Source organism: Trachemys scripta, chromosome 1 (genome assembly GCF_013100865.1).
Source record: "Trachemys scripta elegans isolate TJP31775 chromosome 1, CAS_Tse_1.0, whole genome shotgun sequence".
Taxonomy (NCBI): Eukaryota; Metazoa; Chordata; order Testudines; family Emydidae; genus Trachemys; species Trachemys scripta.
The window spans coordinates 315,107,784-315,129,893 of NC_048298.1; the positions used below are offsets into that span (position 1 = coordinate 315,107,784).

Consider the following 22,110-nt stretch of genomic DNA (forward strand, 5'->3'; position numbering starts at 1 on the left):
GCAGTGGGGGAGGTCAAGGTTGGATATTAGGAAAAGCTATTTCACTAGGAGGGTGGTGAAGCACTGGAATGGATTAACTAGGGAGGTGGTGGAATCTCCATCCTTAGAGGTTTTTAAGGCCGAGCTTGACAAAGCCCTGACTGGGATGATTTAGCTTGGGTTGGTCCTGCTTTGAGCAGGGGGTTGGACCAGATGACCTCCTGAGGTCTCTTTCAACCCTAATCCTCTATGAGTCGATGAAAATCCACTGTTCTATTACATAAATATGTTGTAAATACGAAAGCCCTCCAAGCATCATATGTCATATCACTGCAAATAATAAGAGGTGCCAAAAGCTCATAATTTGGGAAATGTTGCTTGCACCCTGTGTCCTGTCAAAACAATTACTTCCTCCAATGTCAGAGTCAGCTGATGTGACATGGTTTTCATGACATAGCTTCAGAGGCTGAGGAGAGCCGGTATTCTCAGTACACATGGATGAAACTACATAGGTGTCTTCCTCTGACCAACTTGTAACATTTGTCCAAGATGAGTGAGAAGAATTCATATATGAGCACTGCCTCTTTTGCTGTCTACTGATATGGGCTACAGGGGGGAAAAGAAATCTTTAAAGCTTTCTAACAGGCAATTCTTGGCATGTGGGTTGGATTGGTATTTGAACTGATAGTACTCGAGCTATGACAAGAAAACACAGTGGCCTTGTGACTAGAATCTAGTTGATTCTATGCCCCACGCATTTGGGAATATTATTCAATGCACAGGGAAGCTGGAGTGGCAAACAGGATGTCAGTGGAATGGCAGAAGGTACTTGATGAGTATATAAAGTTGTGAACTGTATTAAAGTTAAGCCCAGTGCATGCCTCTTTGGTATTTTATGTGACAGAGCAGGTATTCAACATTGGCAGCTCCTCTTCCACTCTGAAGTTCACTGGCTTTCATGGAGTAAATTTTGAATTACTTGTCTGAGCTCAGAGAAGACATAAGGGTTTTCCATCATGAATGTGGCTCTTCCTTTGCAGAATACTTCCCTGATCAGCATAGGCTTGCTCTGAATGCTTCTTTCCAGGAGCAGAATATAACCTAGGTTATTAACCTGAGGGTTGTGAACAGGAGGTTGTGGGTCCTGGTATGAACCACTGATCTTCAACGCTTAGCCGGACAGTTGGCCATAGTGATCGTTTGCCATTTGGTCCGTTCCTGTGCAACCAAAAAGCCTTGACGGCCTGAGAGTTCAACAGTGGATCTAGTCCACATTAAATGAAAATGTGGCATGCATTAAATAGCTTACTAAAATCAAAATACACTGCAGTATGACTACTGTATTTGTTTATCCACAAAGGCCCCAAATCCTGCACTGATTTATGCTCATGCTTGACTATGCACTCAACACAATGGGATTACTTAAATGTGCTAAATCAAGTAAGAGTGTAAATCTTTGTAGGATAGGGGCCTCAGAGCAATGAAATATCTTTCTAAAAACACATGCTCTAGAGATCAGTCACAAGATATAGGATTGATATAGGAATTAATAGGTGATTTTTTTTGCCTGTGTTGTACATAAGGTCAGGTCCCTTCTGACTTTAAAACCTGTTAGTCCATATTCTGTGTTTTGTTTTTCATTAACCTACACTGTCCACTGTTTCTCTTTTTCTCTAACTGACATACTGACTACTTTGAAAGTTTTTCTACATTTACCAGATAGTGAAGTAAAAAACTCTTACCAGTACTTCTCAGTGTCTCTCCCTCCCCCTTTTCTCTCTTCATAAATAAGAATGTTTGCCGGATACATGTCACAACCTCACAAACTCTTACAAATAATTACCACTGGTTCCAATGCTACAGTTCTCCTATTGTCCTAGCCTATTCAGCAATTTCTAGAGAATCTTACTGAGCCTTGCTAAACTGAATAGAATCAGTTGCCGTGGAATTAACTTCTTCCTTCCTCATTCTGCTTTATGATTGCTCCCTGTCATTGTTATCTGATATTGCACTAAGCACTCTATTACTATGATCATTTCTAGAGATGACAAACAACATTTTAGCTGCCTCTTTAGTGTATTTATTCTTAGTCCCTGATATTCTGCAGACCCCATCATTTGTGAGCAGCAAGATTCATCCACAAAAGTTTTAAAATATGAGTTAAAACAAACAGCCCCCCTCCCTCATTTTCTTCTAATTCACAAACTACCTCTGAGAGCTTTCCATTAATCAAGGCCATGTGACGAGTTTGATACTTTTACCTTTTGAAGTAAGATCACTTGGCCCATACATACTGGTAGCTCTATTTGTTTTTTAAAGCATTATATAAAAACTAACTAAACTAATCTTTGGAGCACCATTGTTTGGTAGGCAAGTACCATAACAAAGATGGTACATGGTATGTAACAAACCATCCCCATTACAAAGATGGGAAAACTGAGGTTGAAATATTAAATGACTTTCCACAGGTCACAGAGGGAATCTGTCAGAAGCAGGATCAAATCTCAGGAGTTGCTGGCTTCCAATCCTGGGCATAGACCCCATGACCTCTCTCATTCTGATTGTTGAGCTGTTAGTACTAGGTACATATAGTAGTGAGTGGATAACAGAATTCTCTGGGGCACAGAAGAGAATGAGATGACTGGAGGAGTGAGTCTGCGAATACAAAAAAATATTCCTTTTCCATTTCAAACTGCAGAGTTTGATGCCTCATTTACAATGATATCCAGTAAAAACTAGGATTAATTTCTTTGGATTCCCGATAACCAGATAAAAATGGAGGAATATAAATGCCTTCTACTGAACTCAGCTTCTATTTCACCTAATTAAGAGTAGCTTAAAACATCTCAGATTTCAGTTTAAGTAACAATTCTGGTAGACAGATGCTCATTTGAGGCCCAAACCATGAAAATTAGTTCTTTTTTAGAAGCACAAGTTACTATCCTGCACAAAAAGTTTTAAGGTTTTTTAATCAAACTATATAATCTGAAAATATAGACTACAGAACACAAAGAGTAATGTTTGCACTATGCTTGGGTTTCCTTGGTGACAAATTGGTTCATTTAGTTAATAAATAGAATGATGTATTTAATATTATTCTGACAATAAATGACTAGGCAGAAATTTTGATATAGCATCAAAGGCTCACTCTGTTGCAAAAGGAAAGAAAAAAAAAGAATTGCTGTTCAGAATGCTTGTAATATGGAACACTTTGATAACCAATTTTCTCTTCACTAGTCCTACTTTTGCTGGGGTATTGAATGGATACAGACCCACGTAATCATACATTTCAGGTGGCTGCATGCCTCATTCATCAAGGCACAATTGCTTTCTCCTGGAAATCTCGCTCTTTGCTGTATCACAGGTGACAGTAAATTTTGGATATTACCAATTTGCAGACTCCTGGCTACCTGTAGTCTGGAAGTGTGGAGTTATTAAAGCACATTATGAAATTATCTGTATTCTCAAGGAGGCAAATGTGTAATTTGCATGGGAAGTTTTTCAAAGAGTGAAATACTTCTTTTCTTTTTTTGCAGATAATGTCAAGTCTCTATTGTTTGCCCGTTTGCTAATGCATTATGATATATTTATATAACATCATAACTGTGCATGCTCCTTTTCAGAGGTTCTCTTTTTCTTAAAAAAATAACAACCTGTTTATGTCCCAAAGGGCATGAAATCTGGGATTAGACAAATATATGCAGACAGATACAGGGAAGAGGGATAGGGAAAGGAAGTACATGGATTAAAACAAATTAAAATAGTGTGACTTATATTACATAGCCAGCAAATCATACAGTGTGGTTTTATTTTTTTAATAGAAGCAAGAGTGCACATTGGAGGGGAAAATATAAATTACTCATTTATCTTAAAGGGTTCTAAATTAACTATCAACTCAGGAGAGGGTTGTGGATGGTTCAATGGAAACCTCTTCTCAGTGTGCAGCTGAGGTGAACAAAACAAAGAAGATATTTGGACACATAAGGAATGGGATGGAAAATAATCTAATGCCTTTATTTAAGCCAATGGTATTGCCTCAGCTGGACTACTATGTAAAGTACTCATCACCTTACCTCAAAAAGGATAATTCAGAACTGGAAGGTGTTCAAAAAGAGCAATGAAAATGATAAAGGGCCTGGAAAAACTATCATCTGAAGAGAGATTGAAAAGATTGGGTTTACTTTAGAAAGGAGATGAGTACCAGAAAAACACAAAATAATGAATTGTCTAGAGAGAGTAGAACAGGAATTTATATCTTTCTTGTCTCATAACATAAGAACAAAGGGACAGTCAATGAAATTAAAGGGTGGCAGATTCAAAACTGATAAAAGGAAAGTTTTTCACAGAAGGCATAATTAGATTGTGGTACTCATTGCTACATGAAGTTGCTGATGACAAGCATTTAGCAAGATTCAAGAAGAGACTGGGAATTTATATAGCTATCAAGAATATCCAGAGTTATCATAATTAATGATAAATATTTTGGAAGGGATATAAAAATCTCATTCTTCTGGATAAAGCCAATGTCTATCCATTAGAGATCAGAGTGAGATCTCATTTGGGGTGCAGGGGGAAACACACAGATTTTTTCACATCTGCTATGACACAGTTCGTAAACTTTCTTCTGAAGCATCTCGTATTGACCACTGACTAAGACTGAGTAAGGTCATCAGTTATGGATCAGTTATATTTATTCCATGAACATTCTGGGAATTGTACTTCATATAAACTCAGCTAAAACAATGGGTGAAATCATAAGGACAGCTTTGGTCATCAATTCAATTTCATTGGTGTTAATTCATGCACTGAGAGCATGATTGAGAACAGTTATGTAAGAACATAAGAACGGCCATACTGGGTCAGACCAAAGGTCCATCTAGCCCAGTATTCTGTCTACCGACAGTGGCCAATGCCAGGTGCCCCAGAGGGAGTGAACCTAACAGGTAATGATCAAGTGATCTCTCTCTGCCATCCATCTCCACCCTCTGACAAACCATTCCTTACTCATCTTGGCTAATAGCCATTAATGGACTTAACCTCCATGAATTTATCCAGTTCTCTTTTAAATGCTGTTATATGAATTAGACCCATTTAATAAATATAATCACTTTCTGGGAACCTCCAGGGCTCTGAGTTATGACCCTATTTCTAGTTGGCAGTTCTTTTGTCACAAAATTTTGTCCTGCATTTTACAAGTCTGATCTAATTTTCAAGTACTTATCTTCTCAGGTAAAACAAACAAACAATTTTGAAGAGCCAAAATTGACAAACAAAAGGGGGGGGGGGGAAGAAGCCCACATCCAAGTCCATACTCCTAAACACCAAACAGACAAAAATAATGGTGGAATTACTTGACCAAATGCTTGATTAGGATGTCCAGCATCTCTCTGTTTTTCTCTGGTAATTTATGAACAAGTGCATGTACTGCCTCAACCCTGTAGTTTTGGTCATCGGATTCTGTTAAATAAAAATAAGGAGAATGTTATTAAATTAAGGTGCACCCAAAGATGTGTGTAAGGATGATGTTAATAACACTACACTAGGGCACACTACACATTACAATAAGGCAAACCATCAATCTGCTGTTAAAACTGCCTTCCAAAAATCTGAGAACAGTTCAGATATGTTTATTACATGAACATTCTGGGAATTGTACTTCAAATAAACTCAGTTAATACAATGGGTGAAATCCTGAAGTCAGCCGGAGTTTTGCCATTGATTTCAACAGAGCCAGGATTTCATAGAATCATAGAATATCAGGGTTAGAAGGGACCTCAGGAGGTCATCTAGTCCAACCCCCTGCTCAAAGCAGGACCAATTCCAAACTAAATCATCCCAGCCAGGGCTTTGTCAAGCCTGACCTTAAAAACCTCTAAGGAAGGAGATTCCACCACCTCCCTAGGTAACGCATTCCAGTGCTTTACCACCCTCCTAGTGAAAAAGTTTTTCCTAATATCCAACCTAAACCTCCCCCACTGCAACTTGAGACCATTACTCCTTGTTCTGTCAAACAAGGAGTAATCATTTGACCCAATGATCTTTAACAGCATCTAACCCCCCTTTATATTTCCTCTTATGGTGGTTTGAGGAGAGATGAGGATAATTAGCACTTTATGTATTTGTAAGTATCAGAAAAAAATCCAAATAATTAAGGTTGCAAAGGCACAGAACCTTAATTCTAGCATTTATTAACTTTTGAGTGCTTGACTTTTAAACCTTAATATTCTTTTAACAGAGATTCTGTGTGTGTGGGTGTGTGGAGGAGGGAGGGAGAGAGAATATTACGTACATACAAACTTCGATTTTGAGTTCCTCGGGGGTAGGAACTGTCTTTTTATTATGTTAGTACAGAACCCAGCACGGTGAGCCTGGGGCTTATGATTGGGGCCAGTTGGTGCTAATGCACTACAAATATATAATAATGTCCACGTATGTACAATTTCATATCTCTTGAAATAAATCATTGTCTAGGTTATTTGAAACAAAAGTAGGCTGAACATGGGAAGATATAGTGTGAGGAAAGTTCTCCAGAAACAGTGGGTAAGAGATGGATCAAAAAGAGTATTACTCTCCTGAAGACTTACTAATTTCTTTAGTGTTTTACTTACTAACGGCAATAATGAAATCCTTGTGCAACTTGAAGGTCATCAGTGGTTCTGTAAGACACCTGGTCATAAAATTAAAAAAAATATTTTAGAAAATGTATTACTTTTTAAAATTCTTTCTTGTATTTTATTGCTGTTGCTACTATTTCAATATGCTTTTATATGATGACTGTCACCTTATCATCTGGGTGCCAGATAATTATGTCCAATGAAACGAATTCATTGCCTACAGGCCACAACCATAGCACCATTCAGTCACATGCAAGATCTGATGAAAATCTTCTCTAGCTAAATCCAGTGCCACTCTGTGAGTAACTTAAAGAGGAATGCCAATACCATTGCCTTGATCACAGACCACGGGCCTGACTGCCTTCTCACTTACAAAGCTGTAAAATCAGGCATAACTCCACCGAAATCATCAGCAGTGTTGCTGAAGGTAGAAAAGTGAGGGGCCAATTAGGCTTCAAGCTTCAGCTGGTGAAATCCAAATATATCATGAAGACCCCAGTATGGCACTGAAATCCTGATATGTAGTGAACTGGGAAGACTCTTCATTCAAAAGGCAACTTATGAATTGTCTGCAGTCATAAGAAACATTATTACTGCCATTTCTTATTATAAAATTGCATAAGTAACAACCTCACCCTAACCAAGATTTTCAAAAGTGACTAGTGATTTTTGATGCCTACATTTTTGGATGACCAACTTGACTGAGTTTCAGAGGTTTGGATTTTTAGGAAGTGCTGAACACCTACCCTCTACAAGCTTGGTCCCTTCAAAGTGTCCCAAATTGTGACCCAAAAGTTGAGGACCCCAAAATCACAGTCACTCTAGAAAATCATGACCCTTATTTTTAAAGGGTTTCGAAATTGCTGAAGGTTTAGTATGAATTTGCTAATTGTTTGGGGATATATTTATTCCCAATTCCTGTAAAGTGACCTGTATCATAGGATATGAAATGAGAATTAACATTTATGCAGGGAGCCACAATTTTATCCTGCCCTAACAATAAATTAGTGAAATATCATGCTGTGCAATTTAGATAAAGGATTTAATAAATTAGAAAGATTGTCTCATACTGTGCAGTTTAGATAAAGGATTTACAGATCAACAAATGCAATTAACTTATCCCCCCTCCAAATGTAGGGTTTTATAGAGCACAACTGTTTCAACAGCAGGCAGACAGATAGCATAATCAAATGCAGATTCATTTATATATAATTACTGGAATATTATTAGGCTAGCCAAAATCACTATATATATTTAGTGTTCTAAGGGGGTGAAAGAGATGTAATGCAATATCAATAAATAAGATTAAATGGACATGAAATAAGATACACGTAGAGCATCATACTCACCTGAGGTAGTTTTTTAGTCCGCTTGTTATTGTTTTATTGTCCCAAACGTCCATATCAATATCCATATCAGGAGGAGATTTCGGGGCTGGTAGAAAATTGAATTAGGACTGTATTATACTTTGACTAGCAGACTAGTTAGGAAAGCAACACAACACTTCAACAACATACAAAGATTTTGTGTTAATTTCTTATGGTTATTTTATTACCCAGATTAACTAACACCTTGAACATACATTGAAATCCTTTAATTTTTGTCAAGTGTCAGAAAAATGGAATAGCATCTAGTACATAGACATCTCAACTATGTGCCCAACTTCAAAGAGTAAACTAAACCCAAGGTGATACAGGGGTTGCCAGTTGCTTTGGTTTTGATATAGAGCAATCTTCAAAAGAGAGGGAGGTTATATCCAGATTAGCAAAATAAGGGAAACCCCAGGACCACCAAAAAAGAAAAATCTTATAAACTATGAGTTATTAATGGATGATGGTTGTAATATATTGACCTAAAGTTGGGTGTTTGGTATTCCATGCCATTTCCTGTTTCATTTTTTAATAAATTCAAATAAATAAACTAAATTATTTGTGAAAAATGCACATCTATCCATAGTCTGTGTATGCAATTTCAATGACTCTGCACAAACTGAGGCTATGTCTACACTACTACACGACCTACGCTACACAATTCCAGCTATGTGAATAATGTAGCTGGAGTCGATGTACCTTAGGTTGAGTTACTGCGGGGTCTATGCCGCAGGAGGTTGTAGGGGGTAGAAGTACAGGGGTTGACTGGAGAGCCATCTGCAGTCGATTTGGCAGGTCTTTACTAGACCTGCTAAATCGACCGCTCGTGTATCAATCTCAAACCGTCGATCCTGGCTGTAGTGTAGACCTGTCCTGAGTAACAGTGGCCAGTTACATACATAGCTAACTATTTGCATGCTTACTCACTTAATTTGCCACCTGTAATTGCAAATGCAAACTAAACTTACTATTGTACACACATTTTTGAGCAGAGACATTGTAGGAAATCATGTCCAAAATGTCCTTAGTGGATATTAGAGTTTTTCATACAAAATCTTCCAAAACTTACAAAATATGGTATTCATCAGTTTTTGCACTTTGGAGTTTACACCTCCTATTCTGTACAGCCCCAAGATTGTGATACCTATATGGAAAAAATACAGGATAATGAACAGAATCATGGCACCAAAAGTACAGCATGTTCATGTAACTGGACACATAGGTGAGACATTTGGGTGTAAATTTTCAAAATAGTTTATGAGGTTTAACCATCCATCAATTTATAGGAAGTTATGCAGCTAAATTCCTGTACACCACTTTGGACTATTTAGTGCCATTTTGGAAAATTACCACACATATTTTACTGAAATTACACCATATTATAAACAAATCTTAGCTACATGTTAATTAAATGAAACCCCCACGAAAGGGCCCAACATTCTGTCTAACTGACTCATGGAAAGGTGCCATGATAGCAGACACTGGAATGATGTCTGAGAAGTGAAAAATAAGTCCCAGAAGCACTCTAGAGGCATGTCCTCACTTCCTAGCCCTGTTCTTGCTTACCAAGAAATGTAAACTTGTGTAACGCAAGCCACTTCAATGGAGTTACTCTGAATTTACACCAGTGCAAATGAGAATGGAATAATGTCCTCCATAGTCAAATGTTGCTGACAATTACAGTAATTACTTTTGTACAAAATTTACTGGTGATACAAACTATTCGACTTAAAATATCTGCACAGTCTAGCGTTTTCCTTGTTTATCTGCAGTACTGCAGCTACTTTGTCAATGCTGAATGACAGGATTGTTTTAGTTTGTAGAGCCCAAAACAAGATAAAGAGACAGCCTTAGGTCCCAATTATCCTCAAACAGTTGAGACAGGCATGGCCCAAATGCAAAGAATATTATTTATAGTACAGTATGCGAAAATGCTACTGGATAATGTTCTATTTTAGGCCTTTATAGTATTATATTTTAACACTCAAATGATGGGACTTGACTTGACTTGATCTCCTTTTTTTCCTTAGCACCTTATACTATAGAGAGTTCTTAGGTGTAACCATGGCAAAGCTCTTTTCTGAGGATGTTTGAGAAAAAACAATTATAATTTGTCGCAATCTCAAAAGCCTAAACAGGAGGATGCCTCTTAAGTTCAGCCAATTTATTTAGAAAATCATTCCTAATACATATATTTAATTTTAATTTTGATGTCATTAAACTTTGTCTATTTGCCATATCAAGTTTTACTATTTAAAAATGCTTGTATTATTGGTGCCTCTTTCAACATAATGTTCAAAATTCTGCTCTCAGTAAGAAGCACATGACCTTATTTGTTTCAGAAGGTTACGTAGGAATAACTGAGGACTGATTTATTATGAGTAGTAAAATATTATATCAGCAGTAGCTACACTATTATTTTGTTGTTCTTCCCATATAGTGCATACATTTCCTACTATTGTTATTAAACACAAACAATGGATGAACAATGGATGAAATGTATAACTGGTGTAAGGCAAATAAAGTTAAGGGAGTAAGCTAGGGATAATTTTGTCCCAATGTGTATTAAATACAACTGAGCATTAAATGGACTAATAACAGAAAAGTGTTAATTTTTTTAAAAAACAATAAGTTGCAATAATTTATTCTTAAATGATAAATTAAAGACAGTCTTTATGGAAGATTTTGAAAACAGTGTTTCAGCTGTGAAAAGTACAAGTTGAGTGACACATAGATTCCAAACTGCACTTGGAAAATATTTTCTGTTTAAGCATTGTAAAGTAACCTATGTCAGAGAAAACCATATGCATACTATGTAATATATAGAGTGTAATGTAATACCTACCTCTTGTCTCCACAGCAACAATACATTTCCTCACAAAGTTAAAACCTGCTTCATTTAAGAACACTATAAATTGAAGAAAAATACATTATTTACTTTAATCTGGCTTTCTGGTTAGTTACATCTTCATGTTAGGATCAAATGTCAGCCCTAAACATTTGTCCATAAAAGCATAGCACCTAGAGGTAGTAACTATTATTTATATTATTGTTTAATTACATCTTTATCCTAAAAGAATGCAATCAAACTTTCTGCTCATTAGTACATTCATGTGTGTTTGTTGTTATATTTTTAGTATGTATATTTCAAAACCAGAATTCTTTAACATCTGTTAGAAATAAAAGTGAAATAAAAGTTAGAAATAAAAATAAAACACTTGTATGGCCAAAAGCGTGTCTCTGTATAAAAGGATGCTGTCATAAATATAAAGCGAAGGGTAACAACCTTTATGTATGCAGTAACATAAATCCCTCCTGGCCAGAGGTACAGAATCACTTACTGGTAAGGGGTTAATCAGTTCAATTAACCTTGTTGGCATCTGACCAGAAGGACCAATGAGGAAAGAAGATACTTTCAAATGGGGGGGGGGGGGAAGAGGGGGGAGAGAGGAGGTTTTGTTTGTGCTCTCTTTGTTGGTTCCCTCTCGGGACAAAGAGAGAGACCAAGCAGGTAACCCAGCTCCTAAAAAGATCCGGGACTGATACATCTAAAAATTACAGAAATTGTAAGTAAAGCAAGGAAATGCGTGAGATTATCTTTTGTTTAATTTGTGAATTTTCCCTATGCTAAAAGGGAGGTTTATGCCTGTTTTTGTAACTTTAAAGTTGAGCCTAGAGGGGAATCCTCTGTGTTTTAAATCTTTTTATTTACCCTATAAAGTTATCTTCAATCCAATTTTGCAGGTGTGATTCTTTTAATTTTTTTTTAAATAAAATTCTTCTTTTAAGAACCTGATTGATTTTCAGTGCCCTAAAAACCAGGGATTGTGCTCACTTTGTTAACCTACCGGTTGGTATATTATTCTCAAGGCCTCCCCCCCCCCTCAGGAAAGGGGGTGAAGGAGCTTGAGGGGATATTTTGGGGGAGATAGGGCTCCAAGTGGCCCCTCCCTGAATGTTTGTTTAAATCACTTGGTGGTGGCAGCAATACCGTCCAAGGACAAGGAAAGGAATTTGTGCCTGGGGGAAGTTTTTAACTTAAACTGTTGGAATATAAGCTTAGGGGGTGTCTTTCATGCGGATCCCCACATCTGTACCCCAGAGTTCAGAGTGGGGAGGGAATCCTGACAGATGCACATTCTAAGAATACAGAAACAAAACAATAAGAGAATGAACCAGTTAGCAGAAACTGCTGTGAAGTTTTGGGTGGGAGAAATCCTCTTGCTTTTAGAATTATTAGCCTGGTAAAATATAGGATTTAGATAGCGGTTTTGCTCTTTTATTTCCTTTTGTAATCAACTCTAATCTTCTATGCCAATGTCACTTAATCACTTAAAATCTATCTTTCTCTAGCTAATAAACTTGGCTTGATGTTTAATGTAAGACAGTGAGTTTGTCAAAAGCGCTTGGGGGATCCACTCAGATTACAGAGGCTGGAGCATGTCCACTACCCTTCAAAGAAAAGAGGGGAGGGATAGCTCAGTGGTTTGAGCATTGGCCTACTAAATCCAGGGTTGTGAGTTCAATCCTTGAGGGGGCCATTCAGGGATCTGGGGCAAAAATCTGTCCGGGGATTGGTCCTGCTGCGAGCAGGGGGTTAGACTAGATGACCTCCTGAGGTCCCTTCCAACCCTGATATTCTATAGTTCTAAAACAACAAGGAGTCCAGTGGCACCTTAAAGACTAACAGATTTATTTGGGCATAAACTTTCATGGGTAAAAACCCTCACTTCTTCAGATGCAATGAAATCTTACTAAATCTGCATCTGACGAAGTGGGTATTCGCCCACGAAAGCTTATGCTCCAATACGTCTGTTAGTCTATAAGGTGCCACAGGACTCTTTGTTGCTTTTTACAAATCTTCTTGCATCTGAAGAAGTGAGGTTCTTACTCACGAAAGCTTATGCTCCCAATACTTCTGTTAGTCTTAAAGGTGCCACACGACCCTCTGTATTAATTAGTTTGCCACTCTTCGAAGGCTATCAAGTATCAGGGAGTAGCCATGTTAGTCTGTATCCACAAAAACAAGACTTCTTGCATCTGAAGAAGTGAGGTTCTTACCCACGAAAGCTTATGCTCCCAATACTTCTGTTAGTCTTAAAGGTGCCACAGGACCCTCTGTTGCTTTTTACAGATTCAGACTAACACGGCTACCCCTCTGATACTTGAAACTAATTAATGAGCTTGCATTGCTCAAGAAAGTCTTGAGCAGTGTAAGACACGCATTTCTGGAGTGTAAAGCTGGGGCTGGGGGAATTTGCTGGTGTCTCCCTATATACAATTCATGAGTGGCTTGGGAAAGTCTTTATGGAACTAAGATGGGTGTACCTTTGCTCACCGATGGCTGAATTAACAGAGCCTGGAGGGTTTGCTGTTCACTAACATGGCAGTGTAGGAGACTCTGTGGGCAGGAGAGGAAAAGGGGGCACAGGAGCTCCACAGTCCAGATTGCACCCCGGGGCATGGAACAACATGGAACAATATAAAAATGGGATTACAAGCATTGGGCTACAAGGACAAAACAAAGAGACCCAGGTGGATAATGGATGAAGTGCTGCAGCTGTGAGACAAACATAGGAAGCTGAAGGAGAATAAAAAATAGGACTAAAGTCTTAGAGCTAAGTACAATAGGCTGCTAGACAGATAACACAGAAAGCAAAGAGAGACAGAAACAACTGGATAAGCCAACAATATAAGGAAGTAGAAGAATATGTGAAGAGAAATGTGGCACAGGAGTGGAATTGTAAGATGAGAGAACTGAGTGGGACATATGAGTTGAAGATGTTGGCAGTGAAAGACAAACTGAGCATGAACAAGCAAAGAATACGTGATGGAAATAATATTTTGAAGAGCTGTACAATGTGCGGAACACAGTAGATGAAATGGTTATAGAAAAGCTTCCCAGCATAAATGAGGGAGAAAAGATGCTGGAATTCTTAGACAAAGAAGTAAATATCTCGATACCTCGGAAGTTTGGAAAAGAAAAAGGCAACAGGTAATGACAATGTAACTGCAGAGATACTGCAAGCAAGGGAGGAACACTTGGTAAATGTGATGCACAAACTATTCAACAAGATTTACAAACAAAAGCAAGTGTCGAGCAAATGGGGGAAAGCGAAAACAGTACCAGTCTATAAAAAAAAGGAGATTGGAGTGAGCATAAGAAACTACAGAGGGATCGGCTTATTGTGCGTGCCAGGAAAAGCATTCACCAAAATGGTGCAGAGGAGAATGAAGAGGCATGTGGAAGTGGTTCTTGCAGAACAGGATGGATTTAGACCAAGATGAAGTATAATAGATCAGTTATGTGTGATAAGACAGATATCAGAGAAGTATACAAAACACAACTGAACCTGTTACAACAACTTTATAAACCTCAAACGCACTTTTGAGAGCAGTTAGCAGAAAGTTATGAGACTGTATGGCATCCCCAAAAAATCAGTCAAGCAGATAGAAAACATCTACAGCAAGTCAATGAGTGCGGTGAGAGTAAACAAGATGCTGACAGAATGACTCAGGAGTAAGACAAGGAGGCATGCTATTGCCCGATTTTTTCAGCTTGGTACTGGAAGCAGCAATGGCTACATGATTGAGAGATGAAACGGGAGGAGTCAGGTTACGTTACAGGATGTGTAGGATAAACCCAGTGAAAAATGACATACAAAAGGTTTAAATATGAATGGAACTGTGAAGCTGGTACAAGATAGAAAGAGTTGGACAGACTTCATTTGGCTCCATTGTTATTGCTGAGCTGATGGATGGGAAACAAAGAATAATAATAATGTGTGTGTGTGTGACACCTGCACAGACACACACAAAATATAATGGAGTAACTGCATGATAACATAATGTTTGCCCATCACCACAATAAAAGCCATAATATTCCTAAGTCTGAAGACCATAAACAAGTTATCAGGTGCAGGGATATTATTATGTCAGGGTGCAGGTGGTCCATTTGATTTTATATATACATTTATATATAGAACTATGAATATATCTATAGCTATCTAGAGTGACATTATATATAGTGTACTGTTTTGGAACCACGTTAGCCAGAAGCATGATTTATTTTATTTTCTCCCAATTTATATTTGATTATAATACAAACATTGAAGACTTTTTCACACCTGATGTAACTGACCTTTGAGACAGGATGTACTTTTTTGCAAGTTGACAGAAAAGAGCAATTCTTGACAATACATGAAAATATAATAATGTAATTTGCAACCCTAATATGCCTGAAAACAAGGACATTATACTGTAGAAATCCAGGTATATTTAATAATTTTACATAATTAAAAAAAACTTACTTTCTTCCTTCTTGCTAATAATGGCTGGTAAAGTGTAAATCTGAAAAAAGAAAACATTGCAATATGAACATTTGTGACTTCCAGGTCAGTTAAGAGCTCTCAAGCCACTGCAAACACATTTTGCATTAGCATGTTGCATTGGGCAAGCCTTGCTCCTGCCATTTATTTACTATGCAGTCATTGTAAATGAGCTTAACAAGCTGCCTCTAGTAGGCAGTCTCTCTTATGAGAGTTCAGTTCAACTACATTGGGTAGCTGAAAGATGATAGTGAGTAGACAGAATTGTAGAGTCTGTACTGTTATATGTGAACCCTGTTTACTCTCAGCCCTAACTCCTTGGTTGGACCTGTTCAGTGAGTCCAGGTGCCATCTAGCTCATAATTCTGAATAATCATCTTCTCCCGTTTGGGTCTACATGTGGAGCTGTGCCATTGTATTCAATGGAAATCTCAAGTGTAGATTAATGGCAGGATGAAATCTCAGCTTCTCTCATCAACACCTACCAGCCTCCATCACAGTTTCTTTTCTCTGCAGCACCTTTAAAGGTGGCGATACTGCTGCTCAAAGGCCTCACCCTTAAGATGACTTGCTCTCAAATTCACAAATTGTGCCTGTGAACATGTATCCTGTATGCCAACGAAATATGATGTTGGCTGGACTGTCAATATCCCAACTAACATAAGTGACTCAATGTGTGACTACAGATTGAGATATACTATTTTTTCTGTTTCATTATTAATTTAATGATTATCTTATCATTCGTGTTTATTTTACCATTGTTTTGTCCATAAAGCTTGCGAAATACAGTTTGCACGTATGTATTGTGTCGTAAAAGTTGATGTAAACTGTTTCTCCATGTTTGAGATATTTTGAGATGTACAGCAATTTGTTCTTTTCACTTCTGTATACAAGAAATCTGAACTCATAATAAATAATATAACAAATTTCCTTACTGGTTCCTTTCCATCCATAGCTTCCAGCCAAAGTTTCCTGTTGGACTCTGAAAAAGCCTGAAGTGTTATGATCCCATGTCTATTAAAACAAAATATATATTATTTAAACATATTAATTATTTTTTCAACCAATGATATTTAAGATCATTTTAACAGGAAATGTGATCTAGTCTAAACATAATTATTTACTTTTTGTAGTGCGAGGCATGTATCTTGACCTTTCTGTGTCTGTTTTTTATCTCTGTGAAACTGGGATAATAAAACTTACTCTATCACAAGGGAATATAAGACTTCATTAGTTAACATTTGAGAATCTCAGATGAAATGTGGTATCAAAGTGTAACTATGAATTGTTTATACAGCTGATAAAAATAAAATTAGTTCAGTAGATGTGCCTACTTAACTAATGGAAGGGACTCTGTAGAAATGGGGTTTATTAGTGATACAAAAGCGCACACACCTACTAAAAACTCAGTGTAAATATCACTTATATATATAGTCAGCTGTATAAACAATTCATAGTTCCGGATCTAAGTCTGCATCAGTGAGCTACTTTAAAAGTGATGGCAGTCCAAAACCTGGCAAACATGGAGCGTCAAAGAAAAGCCCCTTGAAGAAGCTTTGCTCTCACCTGTCTAGGACCTATCTATTCAAAACTTTTGACACCTTGTTTGAACCCACAGTCTTCCTTTGCCAAATACAGAAATAAAAGATACTAAATTTAAACTAATTATCCCCCCGAGTACTCTCACCACTTAATTATAACATTTTTCATGAAGGACATTGGAGAATACGAAAATACAGATATACACAAACAGAGCTCCACGATACTGAAGAAGAAATGAAAAGCCTGCCTCATTAAATCAATATTGGATGTTATTCTACAAATTATGTGCTATCTCAACCATGAGATAGCAAGAGGCTACTGAGTGAAATTCTACAGCCTGCATTATGCAAGAGGTCAGATTAGATGATCACAATGTTCTCCAATAGCTTTAAAAACTGTGCATCTCTACACATCATATATATTTAAATTGTAAAGCGTAAGTTATAGAGTCAAACCAAAACAGGGATGGGGAGGGGGATACATATAAAGAGTCCCCCCTTTGAAATTAGGAAGGTCATGTCATTTGATAAACATTTTCTACCCACACACAATGTTTCATAAAACATTTTAAACTAGGGGAGGAGGGATAGCTCAGTGGTTTGAGCTCTGGCCTACTAAACCCAGGTTGTGAGTTCATTCCTTGAGAGGGCCATTTAGGGATCTGGGGGAAAGGAAAGGACAGGACAGTGTGGCCTGAAAGGCCTCTGCTGTGGATGGCGTACCAAGTGCCTCTGCTGCTTTCCAGGGTGGCAGGTGGGTCTTGAAGTAGGCTCAACAGGAGTCAGAGCCTGGCCACCATCTGGAGGGGAAGAGCTGCCCCATGCAGGTCTTTGCTCTCCACCAGCTCTCTCTTTCCCTTCATGGGACATAGGAGAACACCCACTCCCAGCCTTTCTTTGCTTTTTTGCCAGTACTGGGGATGGGGATCAGTGGCACACTCCGCACCGAGGCCACGGTGCTTGGAGCAGAGTCTGATCTTGTCGGCTCCAAGGCCAGTGCAAGGGCCGACTCCAGAAGGAGTGCTCTGAGATCAATGTCCCACTCCTTCTTGGTCTGCAGCCTGAAGCTCTTGCAAATGCAACACTTGTCACTCATGTGGTTTCCCCTAAACGCGTCAGGCAGCTTCTATGGGGATCACTGACTAGCACAGGTTTTTTGCAACAGTCACAAGCTTTGAAGCCTGTTGATGAGAGCATGCCCCATCCCTAGGTTGAGTCCCATATAGGACTAACTATTCCTAGCTTAACACTAAGGGAACTCTTAACTATACAACATTAAACAACTATATACAACAAATTCACTACTAGATACAGTAGAGATAGGAAAGCTTGTCAAAGCAAGGAGACATTCCAGCACTATCACTGGCGGTAAGAAGGAACTGGGAGGGGGGAGCTGGTGACACCCCTTATACTGGCTGCAATACAAGTGACTATTAGAAGAACTTCTTATAAAAATCTGAGCTGAAAACTGTTGAGAACAACATCTAAGTAAAATTTAAATTGTTTCATTTAGATGTGTTGCTTCCTGATAACAGTTTGAAAGTTTTCATATCAGATTGTTTCTTTCATTTAGTGCAGTGGTTTTCAATCTTTTTTCCTAAAAAATTTCAAATGGAGGTGTGGTCCTCTTTGGGAATCTTAGACAGTCTGCGGACTCCAGGGGTCCCAGGACCATAGGTTGAAAACCACTGATTTAGTGAGATGTTCACTTCAGTCTATGTTGTCTTATCAGCACTTGCAACATCTCCATATAGATTCTGAGTACTAGGTGGGAGAGGATTGAGTCTCATGAGATGAGAGGTTTGGAGGTGGAGGAGGAGTTGCTCATAACAGTGCTTTCCAGGTCTTTAAAGACTTTGTTGTACCTTATATACTGTATGAGTAAATAATTATTCAATGAAGGCCAAGCCCTGCAAGTTACCAAATGTCCTTCCTCTCTGACTGAAATTGATCACTGTTGAGGATACTCAACAATTCTCAGGATTACATCTAAAAAAAACCTAAGCCTAATCTTTAAAATCAGTACGCATTAATTTAAAGTCGGTCATTAGCAACTTTATATTCTTCCCAATTCCCCTATGTTTTAATAGTGTATAAATTAAAAAACATGAAACAGCAAGAAAGTATTTTATCATTACAAATATATTTGACATTAGAGTCTCCCTTTCACAGAGGAAGCCAAGTTTCAATTTATGTCATCCAGAAGTGATTAGTGCCACTCTTTGCATATGTGCTGCCTGCAAACTGATCATTTCTCAGTATCATGTTGACCAGAACTTTTTATCTCCTCTGCTGACTCACACAAACCTCCACTGGTTTCCTGTTAAATATGGAACCAATTTCAAACCTTGACTTCTTGTCAGTCTCTGAAAGGTCTGTCTCCTCTCATAATAGTATTTTAAGCAACCTTGTGAACTAGTGTGCTTTCAACTTTTTTGTCTAAATTTTCAGAAAACATTTAGATGTAAGCTCTCTGTATTTTAACTTGTTAAAGCAAATCAAAATAAACAAGACTTAAACCAAGTTAAAATTAATGAGTTTTATTCCAAAAGTGTATAACTCCATTTAAAGAGAACTGAAAGAATTTAAGATCTTTCTAAAAATCTAAGGACAAAACTCACTTTTTAACTATCTTACAGTAGCAATACCATCATTTTGTCTGATAAAGTTAGTTTTGATATATTTTGATCTTTGAATTTGAACCACTCTCTGATTTTGGTTTTCCAAAACAAAATTGTAACCTATGTGTTTTTTTTTTTTTTAATAAAACCAGAACAAGAACAACCCAGTTTTGCCCATATTTCTGAAATTAAAGGGCACCAAATATCAAGTAATTTATCCCAACATATCCCCACCCCAAATTTGTAGTGCTAATGACTGCATGTTACCTATTAATATAGGACTTCAGATTACAGGTATATTTATCTTTCACAAGCACAAAATTCACCACAAAATTAACATGTTATAAAATAGTGACACTTCTGCATAATACATTACTATTATTATTGTAGTCACAAAATATTTCTCAGAGAAAGATTAGGAAAGATTTATATAAATAGTGTGAATTTACTAATTCTGTTTATTTCACCATGATTCAAGGCAGATGTTTATCCACCTTTTCTCTCATGCCCACTAGCCTGAAATTCTTAAAAAAGAACAAATATTACTTTCACTGAGTATTTGCATTCCCCCCCAAATGCTGTAAAACTGTTCCTATTCATTTCATACAATTAAATATTTCCAGTAGTACCTGGAAAAAAACTTGTACAGCTATTTCAGCATATGGGAAAAATAAACTTTCTTAACTTTAACTTTAATAGGTAGAAATATATTTAACTTCCACATAATTCACATATAACTAGAAATTGTGGAACAACCAATTTGGGAGAAACATGGAGTGTATGTGTGAGAGAGAGAGAGCACATTTTTGTAGATATTTATCACATGGGCCAAAATTCTAAAATTAGCCTCCTTAATAGAATCATAGAGCTCAAGGTAGGACTAAGTATTATCGATACCATCCCTGACAAGTGTTTGTCCAACCTGCTCTTAAAAATCCCCAATGAGGGAGATTCCACAACCTCCCTGGGCAATTTATTCCAGTACTTGAAAACTGTTATGTCCCTTCTCAGTCTTCTCTTCTCCAGACTAAACAAACCCATTTTTTCCCAATCTTCCCTCATAAGTCATGTTTTCTAGACCTTTAATCATTTTTGTTGCTCTTCTCTGGACTTTCTCCAATTTGCCCATATCTTTCCTGAAATGTGGTGCCCAGAACTGGACACAATACTCCAGTTGAGGCCTAATCAGCACAGAGTAGAGCGGAAGAATTACTTCTCGTATCTTGCTTACAATACTCCTGCTAATACATTCCAAAATGATGATTGCTTTTTTTTGCAACAGTGTTACACTGTTGAATCATATTTAGCTTGTGATCCACTATGACCCCCAGACACCTTTCTGTAGTACTCCTTCCTAGGCAGTCATTTTCCATTTTGTATGTGTGCAACTGATTGTTCCTTCCTAAATGGAGTATTGCACTATAAGTTTATTAATTGAACTATAAGTTTTCAAAAAAACAGATATGGTTAATTGTGCATGGATAATACACACATGTAGTGTTATTTGTTTTGTGGTCAGAAAAATAGGTTCTGAGCAATTAGGAGCACACATTTGAAAGTTTGGCCTTATACGCTCATAGTTCTTATGTAAATACATTTACATACACTTTATTAAATAATTAATAATGTTCTTTAAAAAAAGAACCTCAAACCTTTCAGATACTTCAATATCAAAACAGAAACGTTTGTCAATTGAATCAGTCTTTCTCCGGATGCAGGATTTTAGCTTGAATATTTCTGGTGAGCTTGTGACAAGGCCATTCTGTAAGACATACAAAAAAAGAAAATCAGCACGCAGAGACTACATTGCGAACAGTGGGCTACAGAGCGAACAGGGGCGTCTAACAGGGAGTTTCGAGCGGGAGTTCGGAAGGGGAACCGGTAGGGGGCAAGGTACATTTGCCATTCTTTAAAACCTTTAAACTAAACTATAATCAAAACTCCTTGATTTAAACAAAACCTCTCTCATTGACCTAGGTAGCTGTAGAAGAGAATGCAGGCAGAAGCCCAGCAGCAGAGTGGGGGCTATCTTGTTTATTGCGCTCAGTGTAGCATTTATGATTACCTGCCCTGTGGGCGGGTGGCGTATGTGTGCATTCAGTGCAAGGAGCTCCTGGCCCTCAGAGACCGCATATGGGGTTTGGAGGCCAGGGTGGCAGAACTGGAGGAGCTAAGGAAGGCAGAGAGGTATGTTGATGAGGCTTTCCGGGACACTGTAGAATTGTCTCACCTCCGGTCAGACAGCCCCTGCACTGTTAAGAGGATGAAAGGCTCATGGAAGGAGAGCAATCAACAGGAGCAGAGGGAACCTTCCCATAGTTGGGACCCTCCTTCCAGATGATGTTGGGGTATCCTCTCGCACTGAGGTTACCTCTCCGGGGGAGGGAACTCCAGTCATTAGTTAAAGGCAGGTGTTAGTAATGGGAGATTCGATCATTAGAAACATAGATAGCTGGGTTTGTGATGACCGGGAGAACCATATGGTGACTTCCCTGCCTGGTGCGAAGGTTGCAGATCTCTCGAGGCATCTAGATAGACTTATGTGTAGTGCTGGGGAGGAGCCGGTGATCGCGTTACATGTAGGAACCAATGACATAAGGAAGGGTAGGAGAGACATCTTGGAGGCCAAATTTAGGCTTCTAGGGAAGAGGCTGAAA

At 38.0% G+C, this 22,110-nt stretch overlaps 1 protein-coding gene across 1 annotated transcript in view; it reads right to left on the reverse strand.

Annotated features, from left to right (window-relative positions):
* ARHGAP42 (Rho GTPase activating protein 42) overlaps nt 1–22,110 on the reverse strand; it is a 283,518-nt gene that overhangs the window by 40,758 nt on the left and 220,650 nt on the right. The window contains exons 10-17 of the mRNA XM_034758904.1: nt 21,106–21,215; nt 16,227–16,305; nt 15,274–15,313; nt 10,809–10,871; nt 9,033–9,107; nt 7,943–8,027; nt 6,588–6,646; nt 5,331–5,436 (exon numbers count right to left, since the gene is read on the reverse strand). Of these exons, the coding sequence (XP_034614795.1) occupies nt 5,331–5,436; nt 6,588–6,646; nt 7,943–8,027; nt 9,033–9,107; nt 10,809–10,871; nt 15,274–15,313; nt 16,227–16,305; nt 21,106–21,215 (617 nt within the window). The remainder of the gene's footprint in view (nt 1–5,330; nt 5,437–6,587; nt 6,647–7,942; nt 8,028–9,032; nt 9,108–10,808; nt 10,872–15,273; nt 15,314–16,226; nt 16,306–21,105; nt 21,216–22,110) is intronic.